Here is a 15,642-nt window from a genome sequence, read left to right as displayed (position 1 = left end):
CAAGGTGATTTACAAAAGTCGTTATTTGCCGGAGAAAACGCTATTATATATATATATATATATATATATATATATATATATATATATATATATATATATATATATATATATCTATATATATATATATATATATATATCTATATATCTATATATATATATATATCTATCTATATATATATATATATATATATATATATATATATATATATATATCTATATATATATATATATCTATATATATATATATCTATCTATATATATATATATCTATATCTATCTATCTATATATATATCTATCATCTATATATATATATATATATATCTATCTATATATATATATATATATATATCTATCTATATATATATATATATCTATCTATCTATATATATATATATCTATATATCTATATATATATATATATATATATATATCTATATATATATATATATATATATATATATATCCATTTCAGATTGTCTCATATAGTATTAAACATTGGTAATGCTAATGTAGAATAACTCAAACTAAAAAGTAGATAAGAAGAAAAAGTAATCTATCTTAAAAATGTTTATCTTTCAAAAGGCTTAGTTTGTTAATAGTCTGAAAAAGGGCAGAGTTTTGCCCGAAGTCGCATTCTACGTGACGGGGACTGATATTGTCACACCCATGGGCAATTTACTGACCTCATTTAACCTGTGTATTTATGCTATATAAACTTGAGGACCTAGAATTGGATGAGGAATCCAAGAATATAGTAACGCTAGCACAAAGTTTACTCAGTAGAGATATTTACTTACAAGCTAAACCTGTTGGAATACTCTGTCTCTATGAACATTGAACCAAACTGGACAACATTCCAGTCCATCACAGTAGGCCACCTTTATACACCCACACTGCCACATTTCATGAAATGCACATTTTTGAGGATGTGACAGGTAAATCCACACAGACATAATAATTAGAACATGGAAATGCCACACATACATCAACTGTGTGCAGTATTTGCTCCCAGGGTGCTTGAACATTGAGGAAGCAGTCCTGATCACTGTACTTGTGTGCTACCTATGTTTGTACATTGCATTTGAAAAACTTTTTTTTTTTTTTTTTGTTTCTGGGATTTTGTATACTTGAAGGGGCAGGAATGTCTGCATAGAATTGTAATATCAATACAGACACTTTTTAAGCTCCTGTAGAACAGTTTAACCTTCAACTGTTTTGTTGTGTTTATGAACCATACAAATATGTTGCCTCTCTGTCACATTTTTCCCAAGGTGATCTGATCTTTTTTGGTTTTGTTGATATGAAATATGTTGAGTTGTTGTGGGTGCCTGCAAAGGCATCATACAGATACTGAGACTTTTCTATAATGTATATGATTCTTTTAAAGGTTTCTGAGTATAGACGTCAAAGTTCTGAATGTACTATCCTTTCACAAGACAGATTCATGGGTATATTCAAGTTTGCTCATATTGGCCTGATTTATAATTGTTAGTCAATCTATCATGCATGACTGTGGGAGGAAACCAGAATACTTTGAGACCCCTTGCTTATACAGAGACTTGGCCAATGTTGACCAAGCTGTGAATTGAACTTAGAAGCAGCAAGCCAAACTTTTTGCCAACATATTGCCAGTTATAAGTGCACTTAATTATTAATTATTAAATCTGTCTAGTGTATATTTTAGTGTAGTTCTTATTTTAAGGAAACAGCGCCTGCATACTAATATAGGTTAACAATGAAAAAATAATGAATGTTTCAATTCTCATTGTATAAATTGATGACTGATTGTTTGATACATTTCTAATATATGGAAAAATAGTTCCAACCATTTTATCTTAAGTTCAGATACATTTTTGGTTAAAAAGATCACAGATAAGTTGAAAGTGTCGATAAAAAGTCTTTAGAAAGTCAGAAAGATCTATAATCAAATCTTCTCAATTAAACCCAAGTGTGTTTTTTTTATTTTTAAGCTTAGTCAATCTTTATCATAAAAATAACCATCCATAGTCATCCCTTGTTGAGTATTGTACTATTTTTTTGCAATGCCCCCTTTTTTTGTTCTCATCTACCTCTTAATGGCTGTTGAGCGGTGTTGTAGTCATAAAACCTAAGAAAGCTTTGCTGGTTTAAGCTGACTTTTGTTGACAGAGCTGTCTGTTCCCCACCAAACCGGTGGTAACAAAGAGCAATAAATCAAACTGCAAAGTGTTCTCTTCTGCCAAGATAGAATAGGCTGAGAGAGTTATTTATTTTAAAGTGACATACTGTAGTTACTTGGGGGTCCCACATAGAAAGAGACCTGGTTTGATCGCTGCAGGAGCTTTAATTTGTAATTTGCACATTTTAAATGCAGGCATTGATTTTTGACTGAAAAGATTGTACTTTAATATTGGGCACTTAAAAGACCTTATCAAATGCTATTTAACAAAAACACACACAAGTTACAGCTGCTGTTATATTGAGCTTTTCTGGCAGGAATTTTCAAACATCACAGAAACAAAGGCAGCGTTTTTAAGGTTGTTGGATTAATGTTGTAGTTTGTCGATTTTTATATGACATAGAGCCTAGATTTAAATCTCCCAAGTATTAAAATATGTGGTAAAAACAAATGCTGCCGTATATATCTGTTGTCCTGTTTTTCTGCAACCATTTTACATTTGCTAGTATGCCATAATATTTACTCATACAGTTGTTACTTTGCAGTGCTCAACATTTTAAATCTATTCAAATTTATTGCAGTTTGCTAAAAACATAAGAAAATGTTTTTTTCACCTAAATCATCATTGTAAAAAAGAAAATGTAGATTTGGCAGCTGTTTAACACTTTATAGACTAACCATGATCCTTTGTCTATAGAAGCTAAGAAAATGACTCTCCTAAACAAGGCAAACAAAATCTGGTCACAGAGGATCAGAGATGGATATTTCTTTAGTGTATAGACTCATAATTTTTATGAGTTATTATAATGGATATTGTTAACCTTAAATTATTGATTATTATGAAACATTTAGATAGTAGCATAAGTTGAAAGCAAAGTACTAAATCAATTAAGTTGATAATTAACATAGTGGGCGGGATGGTGGCGCAGTGGTAGCGCTGTGCCTCACAGTTAGGAGATCCGGGCTCGCTTCCCAGGTCCTCCCTGCGTGGAGTTTGCATGTTCTCCCCGTGTCTGCGTGGGTTTCCTCCCACAGTCCAAAGACATGCAGGTTAGGTGCATTGGCGATTCTAAATTGTCCCTAGTTTGTGCTTGGTGTGTGTGTGTGTGTGCCCTGAGTGTGTGCTGGCGTCCTGCCTGGGATTTGTTTCCTGCCTTGCACCCTGTGTTGGCTGGGATTGGCTGCAGCGGACCCCCGTGACCCTGTATTTAGGATATAGCAGGTTGGATGATGGATGGATAGATGGAATTGACATAGTTATCCCTATATCTCTTCATAGAGGGGTGGGGGTGTCGGTTGGCAACGTGTCCAGCCAGCATGGAACCAGCTCTGTATGGGACAACTGTCCACCGCAGGACACTGTCACACACACACACTTATTGTTAAACTTACTGGGCAGGTCTAAATATGCCAGTCATTTTACCATTCATGTATTTGGCATTTAGGAGGAAAACCATACATGTGTGTAGAGGACACACAAACTCCACACAGATGATTATAGGACTAAGAGTGGAACATGGTCCCCAGGATCTATGTGGAGAGAGAGAGAGCTTTGCTAATATGTTACACGCCATGTTGTATGTACAAGTATATAATAAACATGTTTTGTTTAAATAATAATTGGGTTCTTGAAGAACTTGAATGAGAAGAGAAAAACACATTCTACTCCCAGATTCTAGATATTTTATTTTAGGTAAGCCTACCATATAGCTGCATTGATGGCTATCTACAGTGAAACCCTGTGAAAGTCAAACAATGATTTTTGTCCTGGGAGAATATGATGATAGTTTGATACATGGCCACTTGTTGTTCACAACATATCTAGCCCATAGACCCATCCTAACCTCGGATGAGTCAATCTGGTTTATGCATGTGTACTAGAGTGTCAGTGTACTGTATATAGGCAAATTCAGTTAAGCTGCTTTTTTGAAGGTGCTTGCTAATCCGTGAGAAAAAAACATAACTAGAAATACAAATTTATTACAAGTTTTGTTTCAAAATGTTGTGATTTATTGCAAAGCCTTGCTTTGTTTTTACTAGGTATTTCACTTTATTTGGTAGAATATGATTAATTATTTTATTACAAAGCAAATTGATGGATGTAAAACAGCACTAGGACAGAATAACTGAAATGGTTATTTTGTATGACTGTCAACTTTTTAATCAGCATGGGCTCTATATGACCAAAAATGTTGTATGTTTACAGCAGTGGCTCTGTTGGTAGGTATTGGTTAAAGTCATCCAGCAGGAAAGGAGTTGATTGAAACTGAAGTGGCCTCTAAAGATTGGGTAGAAGAGACGGAGAAGTCTGTAAAATTCACAGTCAGGCCATATTTTAATAGTTTCATTAACTTTTTTTTTTTCTTTTTAGCACAGAATTATAAATTGGAATTTGTGTAATAGATTTCGTATGCTTTTCATTCTAAGTCAAATTTTTGTTCTAACAAATCATCTCATTCCCAAACATCCCAAGTAATGTGCTATTTTTTTCTTTTACTTTTTTTTTTTTTTTTTTTTTAAAAACCATACCATGCTTAAGTGCATTTAATCAGTGCTTCTAACTCAAATTGTGGCTACTTGATTGCTTGGAATTCAAAAATTGAACGTTTCAGTAATTAGCGTAAGGTGGAGATGATTATAAATTTGGTGCAAATAACAGTGAATTAGATTCAGTTGCCATTGGTTAAATAACTTGTAGAAAACCTGGTATCATCTAGTGACTAGTGTTTTATAATTGTGTACTTTGGTACTGTCAGGGTGATCTTGCAGTGGAAAACTGGAATTTCAATGAAAGGAGACTCTTAAGTGACTTTTACCCTGAGCAATTTTCTGAACTCTAAACAATGTTCTTACTAAATTTTGAAGGGGAAAGCAAGGATATGGGAGAGTAGTGCTCTCTTTATAGAGCCATTTTTCATTAGCAAAGTTTGTCTTTAAATTTGTCCTGCATATGTCTGTCCTCCTGTCTGTCTGACTAATATGCTAGTGTGGGTAAGCCCATGTGGTAGCCACTTGTGGCCTTTTTTGGTGAACCTGAGTGGGCTGCAAGTGGCCCCCATTTACAAGGTGCTGTCAGACAAAAGCACCTTGTGCAGATATGGCTCCAAGAGTGAGTTCCAATATTTCATTTTAAGGGATAATTCTCTGGGATTTTTATGCAGGCTGTCTGGTTAAGTTAACGTCATACCCTGGATGGAGCAATTGCAGCCTTGCTCAAGGGCGCTACAGAGTGGAGTCACTTCTGGTATTTACAGGATTCAAAACGCTGTATCAGTGCATGCTCTAAACCTCTCTGTCACTCTATCAGGTTAGCCTTTTTCCCCCACAATAATTTACTAACAGTAACTTAACCAGAAGCTTGTGTGTCCTGACAACAAAGTTGTCATGGTTCTGGGTATTTTTCATGTTAAAAATCAGAATCAAAGTGTGGTATTTAGTTACTAAGGGGTCATAGTCCTAAGCTTTCCTGTGATTGTCTGTATTGGTGTACTGTACTGAAAAAAGACTCAATTCAACTGTTAAGCCTATAAGTTTAGAGGAGCAATATGGAATTTAGACCATTGCTTTACCCTTGCTTGAGTTTATGCAAGCTTGAGTGTTTTCCTTTTTTAATTATGTATGGATCCTTATGTATGGATAGATGTAAGTCTCCTAGAACACGTGACTTTTTTGCAGTAATTTTGTGCAGTTACAATGAAGACCCCTTTTTCACAGTTGTAATTAGCATGCTTCAAATCCCAAGCCCAGTCGTTATCTGTGTAGAGTGTATCCACTCTCCATAGCTGTCTTCCTCCCATATTACCAAATGAATACACATTACTTTAATTGATGACTCTAAACTGGCCCTGTCTGAGTGAGTCTGTGTACATGAGTTGGCCTTGCATTATACTCCTTCCTTCATAATATGGTTCTAATATTGCTGAGATTCCTTTTCAGGGTTGTATAGATGCAGATTTCATGTCAGGGTAAAGATGACCACATGACAAATGCAATGGTTGTGCTACAGGTTATGATTATATCTTTCCTTATTTGTGCTGCTCTTTGGCAGATTGTTGCATTTATGTGCATGTAATCATTTAGCCAGTTTTTACCAAGAACTGCCTTATAAATTAGAAAGTTGTCATGTTAACATTATGAATAATTGTTTTGGAGATGGAACTATCAAATTCGCCTTAACCATTTAATACAATGTTAGCAAACAATAATATTGTGTTGAAATGTGAATATACAGTATATAATATGGGTTTTCTTAATTGTCCCCAAGACTGTTCCATTCCATCTGAACTAGTGTGGTGCTGAGGTGTCACCCGTTGCATGGCTGCACTTGGGTCATAATCTGGGATCCTGAGTTGGCTTGTCATATGGTGGGTGCAGCAATGCACTGTATCAGTGCCTGTTCCTAACCTAAGCTGACTGAGAATAATCACTGTGAATGATCACATGCAAGACAATTTTTCATAATTTTCTCATGCACGTACTGGTTCTAGCAATTCTTGATATAATGTAAGTCTACTTGGAATTGGAAGCACTTTATTTTTAATTAATAATCCTGATTTATTATGCATGGCATAGTGGTGAGTGCTTTGAACTTCAAGTCCTGAGGCTGTGGGGCCAAATTGCGCTACTGACACTGTGTGACTATAAGCAAGTCACTTCCCCTGCCTGTGCTACAATTGGAAAAACAAAAAAAAATTCAACCATTGTAATCTCAAAGATTTTAAATTGCCTTGGATAAAGGTGTCAGCCAAATAATAAGTAATAATAATTGTGTGAATTTTCTGGGTAGAAGCTACAGTTTCAACATCTGAATGTTCAAATTTATTTGCAAAGTGTGATGCTAATATCAATTGAGAATTAATTTAGGAAACAAACTAACCATTGTGGAGACTTGAGAACCAAGTGGGGTGAAGAGTGGTGGGCAGCAAGAAATATTTCTAACAAAATTAAAGATTACATTTGTGTGAGGTAAAACAACAGAAACTGAAGTTGTATAGAGTCTTCCTACTAGACAGTTGACAGAAAGCATTTCCATATAATTATTATTAATATTACCATAAATACAACAAATAAGAGATATTATTATTTGGGTCAATAGATAGATACTTTATTAATCCCAAGGGGAAATTCACATAATCCAGTAGCAGTATACTGATACAAAAAAAAAAAACAATATTAAGTTAAAGAGTAATAAAAATGCATGAAAAAACAGACAGTAACTTTGAATAATGTTAGTGCTTGCCCCCCGGGTGGAATTGAAGAGTCACATAGTGTGGGGGAGGAACAATCTCCTCACTCTGTCAGTGGAGCAGGACAGTGACACCAGTCTGTCACTGAAGATACTCCTCTGCCTGGAGATGACACTGTTCAGTGGATGCAGTGAATTCTCCATGATTGACAGGAGCTTGCTTAATGCCCGTCGCTCTGCCACCGATGTTAAACTGTCCAGCTTCATTCCTACAATAGAGCCTGCCTTCCTAACAAGTTTGTGCAGGTGTGAGGCGTCCTTCGTCTTTATGCTGCCTCCCCAGCACACCACCGCGTAGAAGAGGGCACTCGCCACAACCGTCTGGTAGAACATCTGCAGCATCTTATTGCAGATGTTGAAGGACGCCAACCTTCTAAGGAAGTATCGTCGGCTTTGACCTTTCTTACACAGAGCATCAGTATTGGTAGTCCAGTCCAATTTATCATCCAGCTGCACTCCCAGATATTTATAGGTCTGCACCCTCTGCACACGGTCACCTCTGATGATCACAGGGTCCATGAGGGGCCTGGGCCTCCTAAAATCCACTAACAGTTGCTTGGTCTTGCTGGTGTTTAGGTGTAAGTGGTTTGAGTCGCACCATTTAACAAAGTCTTTGATTAGCTTCCTATACTCCTCCTCCTGCCCACTCCTGATGCAACCCACAATAGCAGTGTCATCAGTGACTCCGAATTATATTGGAAGTCTGATGTATATAGGCTGAACAGGACTGGAGAAAGTACAGTCCCTTGCGGCGCTCCTGTGTTGCTGACCACAATGTCAGACCTGCAGTTCCCGAGACGCACATACTGAGGTCTGTCTGTAAAATAGTCCACGACCCATGCCACCAGGTGTGAATCTACTCCCATCTCTGAGAGCAATACAATGTAGACTTCAAGCAGTACAATTACCTGAGATTAACAAATTTATAACCTTTGTTATATCCTAGGTAGAATTTGGTTAGAATTAGGGGAAATAGGTTAGCATATACTGCGCACAACGTAGAAATGTCGTTGGCTCTATGGTAGTATTTATTCAGTAACACTGACCAGATGCATAAACTGTTCATCAAGGACCCATATAAACGCATTATACAGTAAGTTATTGCCATATATTGTATTAGGGATGAAAAGGGTAATAAACGTTTTAAAACGTCTCTCTTACCAGTTTTTGAAAATGCGAAACTTGGATACGGCCACATAACTAAATGTTTTATACATATATAGAATTTTGTTTACGAGTCCACGCAGCCCCCACTGTATACCATTTTGCTGCAGGCTTTTCACAGATGTATTGTAATCAGTATTTTACTTGAAGGTTCCCCGCGTGACACTTAGCTTCCGAAGCTGTTGATATCACACGATTTTCCTTGAAAACGGGGACGATAGTCGAAAATATATAAACTCTGTAAACTCCAAGGTTGCTGTTTTTATTAGCGAGAATCACCCTGGCTGTAAGATCGCAACGTCATTTGAAACAGTAGCAGTGTCGTCTGGAACTGGAGTGGACATATCTTTTTTTTCTTTGAAATACTAGTTTTCCACAGAAATGTATCATTTGATCACTGAAAAAAATACAATAATAAGTTGATCACAAAATGCAACTGCCTGACAATGCTGTTTACTACACCCAAGCCACAGTTTTTGTGGATTTCTATTGGGCAGCCTGTCGTTTTTTTCCTGTCAGGTGACCGGTAGTAGTCGTCAAAATACGGACTCTTGCCTCCGTTGCTTATCCATTCATTTTCTGTGTCGGTTTACATTTCTGGTCTTTACTAGAAATGAGCGAAAAACGTAAAAACTACTCTCGATCGATTGGCTTCAAGGCACAGGTCATACGTGATATAATTGAAAAGAAAGTGTCTGCTAAAGCCGTTGTCGATAAATTTGGAGTGCCCCGAAGCACGGTGACTACGTGGCTCAACCAGAAGGAGAAGATCCTCGGTGCAGTATCATCTGCAAACTTCAGTTTGGGGAGAAAACGAATGCGATTTTCCGTCCAGTACAGGGTAGAGGAGTGCCTGCTGCAATGGTGGCACAATATGCGAATTAAAAACGTCCCAGTGAGTGGAGCGGTTTTGCTGGCCAAGGCCAAGCAGTTTGCCCGTCACCTAGGGATCGAGAACTTTAAGTGCAACGACGCGTGGATTGATCGCTTTAAATCCCGGTACGAAATTTCGTCTAGGCCACCCGGCTTTGGGGGAAATGCTGCACTCGATGATGAAATCAAGCAGTGGAAAGCCAGCACACTAGTCAATATCCAACAGGAGTACTCTCCAGCTGACATTTATAGTGCAGATGAGACCGGCCTGTTGTGGAAGATGCTGCCCGGGAAGATGCTGCATTTTCTTGGTGAACCGGGAGCAGATGTAAAACGCGATAAGGACGGACTCACCATCCTTGTCGCGGCGAACATGGACGGATCAGATAAAAGGAAGCTTTTAGTTATTGGTGGATCGCCGCACCCGCGATGTATGCGAGGGGATGAGTCGCTCCCTGTGAAATACACCGAAAACAAAAATGCAAGGATGGTCAGCTCCATCTTCCGCGAGTATGTACGCGACTTGGACCGCGACATGACGTGCCAAGGACGTAAAGTGCTCCTGATCGTTAACAGTTGCTCTGTACACCCGGCGAAGATTCCGGGACTGCAGTCAGTTCGCCTGCAGATGTTGCCTCCCAACACGACGTCCCGCATGCAGCCAATGGACGGTGTCATCAAGGATTTCACGATGCATTACCGCTATTTACTGGAGAGCCGACTCCTGAGCGCCGCGGACTACCACCCGGAGTTCAGTCTCGATTTGCCTGTAGTTCTGAACCTTTTACATGAAGCGTGGAGCCTCGTGCCGCCCAACAAGATCGCCAGCTGCTTTAAGCACTGTGGCTTTATCAAGGGCGAAGAAGGCTCTACCCAAAGCGAGACGACTGAGGCAACTGCGCCACTTAGCGCGCAGGTAATTTGGCCACATTCCCAAGATGACTTAGCTGTGGACAGCTTTCTAAGTATGTCAGAGGAGACCAGCGACAGTGACCTCGTCATGTCCGTGCTGATCAAACGGGATGATGATGATGAGACTACAGGAGAAGAGGAGGACAGACATCGGAAAAACTCGAGTCCAGAGCTTTCCGACGTCGCCCCCGTGACCCCGTCCCAGGCTGTTGTCGCACTCGACACACTTCAAAAGTTTCTGGTTCAAGAGGGGGTGCAAGAGCTCCCCAGAACTTTAGGCTTCTTATCGGCGGAAATGAATAAGCAACCGGTACAATTTGGATTCAGTAAGGAAATGTAAGCCTCTTTGGTTATTTTAAGGTTATTGGCTTAGTTGAGATTTTAATAAGTCGTTAGGCAGTAACTACTAGCAACACTTTCACATTTATAGAAATCCGTAAAACACTGGTGCCTAATATTTCTACGGAGTACATGGCTCATTTTTTCCAGTTAACTCAAGTTTTCTCTTGTAAAATGTCATTTAATAGAATTTAAATTGACATCGCCATTAAGTAAAAAGTTTACCCATCTTTTTCCCTTTTGTAGTTTCTGCCATTTCCCTCATATTTTGAGTTTCGTATTGTGTTGTATCCTTCGCGGCACATCAACACAAAACAACCAAATATGCAAACCAAAGTACCATTCAAACAACGAAAAATAAGGCATTTCTTTATATGGTAAAGTTAACGGAAGTAATCAGAAGAGTCTTGGTTAGTGAATGTGAAGTTGTAAGTGAATAGCAGACTATATAGACAGGAAGAAAGAAGAGGAAATAACACTACAATCCAAAGTCAGTATAATAAACACAGAAGAATCAATTAAAAACAAAATACTGTACAACATGTTAAAATGCATAGTGTGAATTTTAAGGCATTCAATTAAATGTAAACAGGAATGAAGAATTATGGTCAGAGATATCAGGAATCCATTAACTGCAGTAGTGGCCAGGTTTTTCTGTTCTTGTAATATTCCTGCAGTAAGAATGAAGGTCTTTTTTATTCTTTGAAAACATTATTTGAAATTGAGAAAGAATTCCATTTAATAAAAATATAAAAACTCAAGAATGCTTTTCATATTAAAGTATATGGTTAGGAGTGACAAATATAATGGGAAATGAATATATTGGAATTGTATCTTGCTAATAAATTAGGATTGTTTGGGGGTGGGTGGAATCATGGTCATTTTTGCTTTTAGTTAATGATCGGTTTAATCTTTCATATACATTGTAAAATGTAATTGTTTTCTGGCTTGAGTTTGTGCCATAAATTAGTGCTGCTGCCTTATGAATTCAGTATCTTGGGTTCAAATACTTTGCATTGTCTCCATCTGTTCAGAGCCTGCACATTCTCTATGTGACCATTTCTTTCAGAGTACACCTGCTTTCCAATTCAGGATAAACTGTACATTTTCTGTTATGATTTTCTAGTTAATTTTTATCTGATTTTTGAGCCACATATATTGATGTGTGTTTTACATTTTACTGAATTTGAATGGTGGATTTACAGAACCTGGCATCAAATCTGAGTACTAACCAGCAGGGTTTTGACATGGCTTTTTCTGGTTAAGCCCATGTATTATACAGCTGCATTGTTACTAACAATATAATCTCTATTTGCAACATGTTTGCTAGACCAAAATAACTAGTTTTTGCTGCTGTTGGTTTTTAAAAGAAACCTTGTATGTCCTGAGAAAAAAAAAATAATTCCACTTTTAAAATGGTCTGTCCTCATTTGAATCTTTTCATAGAATGCGAGTTCAGTGGTCTACATCTTTGGGTAGTAGGTGTTTAAATTCAACAGATCTCCGTTGAACATTATTTCTATATGTGGAGTTTTCATTAATCTTTTTATCCTCTTTCATAAATTTTCTTCTACGGTCCTTTTCCTATTAAATTGCCTTTGAATGCAATGAAGTTAAGACACAACAGGCATAAAGTATTAAGTTTAGCCTTCTTTTATCCCATTGCTTCTTTCAGAAGCTGGATGGCCTCGGCACTGAACGTAAAGGGTGAGAAGCGACTTTCTTCTGAAGATCTAGATACTCCTGCTAAGAAGCCCAGGTATATTAACAGTTCTGTGCAGTGTTTTGGAGTGAACATTACACAATTGGTGCCAATGTTTTTTTAATTGTCTAAAACTTATAACCTTGAGAAAATGAGACTGTAAATTAAATGGAATTTTTAAAAATGCATGCAGGTTTCTAAGCTTATATGACTACTAAAGAGTCTTTGGACTAGGAGAGTCTGCATGGTTTTAATTTTCTGTCTTTATATAATTATAGAGTTGAACTCTGTCTCACAGTTGCAGTTCCTGCACACAGTAAAATCGGGTGCTTATGTCAAAAATTACATTAAAGAAATGCAACTACAGTATACTCTCCCACATGAATCCTTCTTAGAAATGAAATATTTCAGGTTATTGTTTTGTAGTTATTTAATCACACATGTAGAGATTGAGGGATAGTCGTTGATGATTTGTCACAGTGATGTGAATATTCACTTGCTATGCATGTTTGTATTATTCCTATATTAAAAATTTTAAAAAAGGTGATCAAAAAGGAGCTTGAAGCAGAATGCAGCATTACAAGTAGGAAGAAGACAAGTTATAAACGGTCACTCGTGCAGTTGAACCTGGGTTTAAAGTTTAATAAAACCGGTAACTGTACAGTTGTTGAAGGATGGGGATAGATGGAAGAACTGATATTAATGGTAAGACTTTTTGCAAGAAGTTGTCATTAGTTGGGTGGTGTTGGAGTAGGGGGGCCATCTTAAATGTTGGCAGTACAATGTACCTTAACCCCTCTCCCCTTGAAACTATTTGTATGCTGTTTTCTTAAACTATAGATAGTCCCCCAAAGTATATAGCTTTACACAAGTACTCTAAGACCGCTGGTCCCAGAGGAAGCTATATGTTATGGTTGTCCTTCTCCAGCTCCTTCTAATGCCACCAGTTAACACCGCATTAGGATCCATTAGATTCTTGAATGCGGTATTTAAGCATGTAGTGTACCTTCTGCAAACATTTAAATTGCATAGCTCACAATATACAACTGTAGCATGAAGCTTATTCTGCTTATATAACCTAGATATTCTTTAGAATGAAGTACTGTATTCTTTAGTAAAATACCTGCATATGTATGAAGGAGGTGCCCATTAACTTTAAAGGACATAGCATGAGGAGCCTAATATTTTAAGATGCAAGAACTGACAATTTAATCAAATTAGCTGATAACCTTTTAATTGATAACATGATGCTTGGTATTGAGTTATTCAAAGGGCTGCAAAGAATTTAGGAAAAAGTATATTACATATTCCACTCTAGGAGAATGTACATCGGATGCGCTTTATTTTCACAATTATGTAATTGCCCCAGTAGTTTTTCATTCTTGCATATAGTTCAACCATTTGAACTATTAGTTAGATTTGGTTCATTAATGGTGATTACATAATAAAAAAGATCTCTATAGTATAATATAATATATATATATATATATTTTTTTAATTTTGAGAATTTATAGATAATGATGGGTAATTTTTGAATGTTCTCAAATTAACTAGAAATGAATTAGAATTAGAAAGTACTGTAGCTTGTTAATTTTTTTCACTTGAAACAATAGCCATCATTTATAATTTGAAGTGTTTACATGATCGTCGTTACAGTAAATTATAGCAGATGAATTTAGAAACCCTAACAGTAGTGCCCCATCAGATATGCTTTTTGCCACTATAGCATTTTACATAAAGCTATTTAAACTATTTTGTTTTATAAACACTATTTCTGAATTACACTAGCTGATTTGTTATAGTCCAGAAACAATTTATGACTATCGGGTACAGCCAAAATATTTGACTGCTTGATGAGTGACCTCATCAATTCAGATAGATAATGAGCATGATTAAAGTTTTATGTTGCTTTCACTACAAGCATGGTTGTGTGCAACACATGCAGTGGCATTACTGTATAAAAGATATCAACTCTGCTGAGTTTATTCTGCTCAACAGTGCAATGACTGTATTGAATGGATCATGACCTTCAACTTGCATAGTAACAATTGTCTTGTCAGCAATAGACCTTTAATAAAACTAGTATGTACATTCTAAAACTGCTTATATAGAATAATATTCAGTCAGGTAACATGCAAACACAAGCATGGTTTGAAAAGATGCATGTTGGAATGTACTACTTGCTTTACTTGCTATGTTTGAAATGGGATGATGTTCTCTCTTGTCAGTGAAAAACAAGAAGCCGTTTGGAGTGAGATGAGGAGTTCAGTCTTGATTTGCCCCCATTGAAAACGCAAATTAATCACATTGAATACAGCACAATCAAAAATGTAGTAAATGCAACTGCATACTTCAAAATCACTCTGTATTTGCAAAACAAAATCTAAATTTTATAATTAAATACTGTATTATAAAACAAGTAAGTAGAATATGAAAGTTAGTTACAAGCCCAAAATATTTATTTTAGAATTATGTTAATGAGTTCTTGCAATGTTGTGAGCAGATCCTCATAAAAGTATTTCAGATTATATTTTCGTATTTGAAATATAGTATATAACTTTCCCACTGAATTATAAAATGCGGATTTGGATCTTTCAGTTGAGCAAAATAAGATAGTAGTGTGGTATAGGATATTTCTCTTTAATGCACTTTGAATCCATGTAGTAGACTCCAGATACTGCTGTTAATGCATCAGGAGTGATTTTAAATACAGTGCTGTCCAAGAAAAAAGCGCAAAAAAAAACTGCTTAAAATGATTTAAGTGTAGGGCATTCCCAAAACGCATGGCTTAGGGATAGAGGGGATTTTTTTGGTACATTTTTAGACGGTTTTAAAGGAGATGTGATTTAATGAGATGTTTTAGTTGAATTATAGTGTTCTTGATGCATAATAAACTAGAATGTGTTCTGAAAAAGAAGCAAACTAATCTATTCATAGAAGTTTTTAATTGAGAAATCTCTTTCCCCTTGTTTCAGGATTATTACAGTAAATTCCTTGAAATATTTTTATGTACTTTATAGACATCTGAATCGTCATCCAGACTAATTAGTATATTTCTTCATGAATACATATGAGTGAAAGGTGTAGGAAGCTGGGCAGGTTACTTTTAAGAAAACTTCAAATTTTAGCATGAAAAAAGTATATGGCTGGAAGACTAAATTTGGATGTTGTTTTTCAAAAGATGAAAGTATATTATTAATCTAGAAGTTTCTAGCAATACTCAGTGTTTTCCATAGGTTGCATACTGC

General features: G+C 36.5%; 1 protein-coding gene across 2 annotated transcripts in view; it reads left to right on the top strand.

Annotated features, from left to right (window-relative positions):
* fam118b (family with sequence similarity 118 member B) overlaps positions 1-15,642 on the top strand; it is a 33,412-nt gene that overhangs the window by 561 nt on the left and 17,209 nt on the right. Inside the window, exons 1-2 of one of the 2 annotated variants that reach the window (XM_039764086.1) lie at positions 8,482-10,689; positions 12,368-12,451. In XM_039764086.1, the coding sequence (XP_039620020.1) occupies positions 9,182-10,689; positions 12,368-12,451 (1,592 nt within the window). In that variant the 5' untranslated portion in view covers positions 8,482-9,181. Of the gene's footprint in view, positions 1-8,481; positions 10,690-12,367; positions 12,452-15,642 lie in introns of those variants that run through there. The other variant, XM_039764087.1, reaches the window with a different exon arrangement.

Source organism: Polypterus senegalus, chromosome 9 (assembly GCF_016835505.1).
Source record: "Polypterus senegalus isolate Bchr_013 chromosome 9, ASM1683550v1, whole genome shotgun sequence".
In the NCBI taxonomy this organism is placed as follows: domain Eukaryota; kingdom Metazoa; phylum Chordata; class Cladistia; order Polypteriformes; family Polypteridae; genus Polypterus; species Polypterus senegalus.
This window is presented reverse-complemented; position numbering and strand designations above follow the sequence as displayed.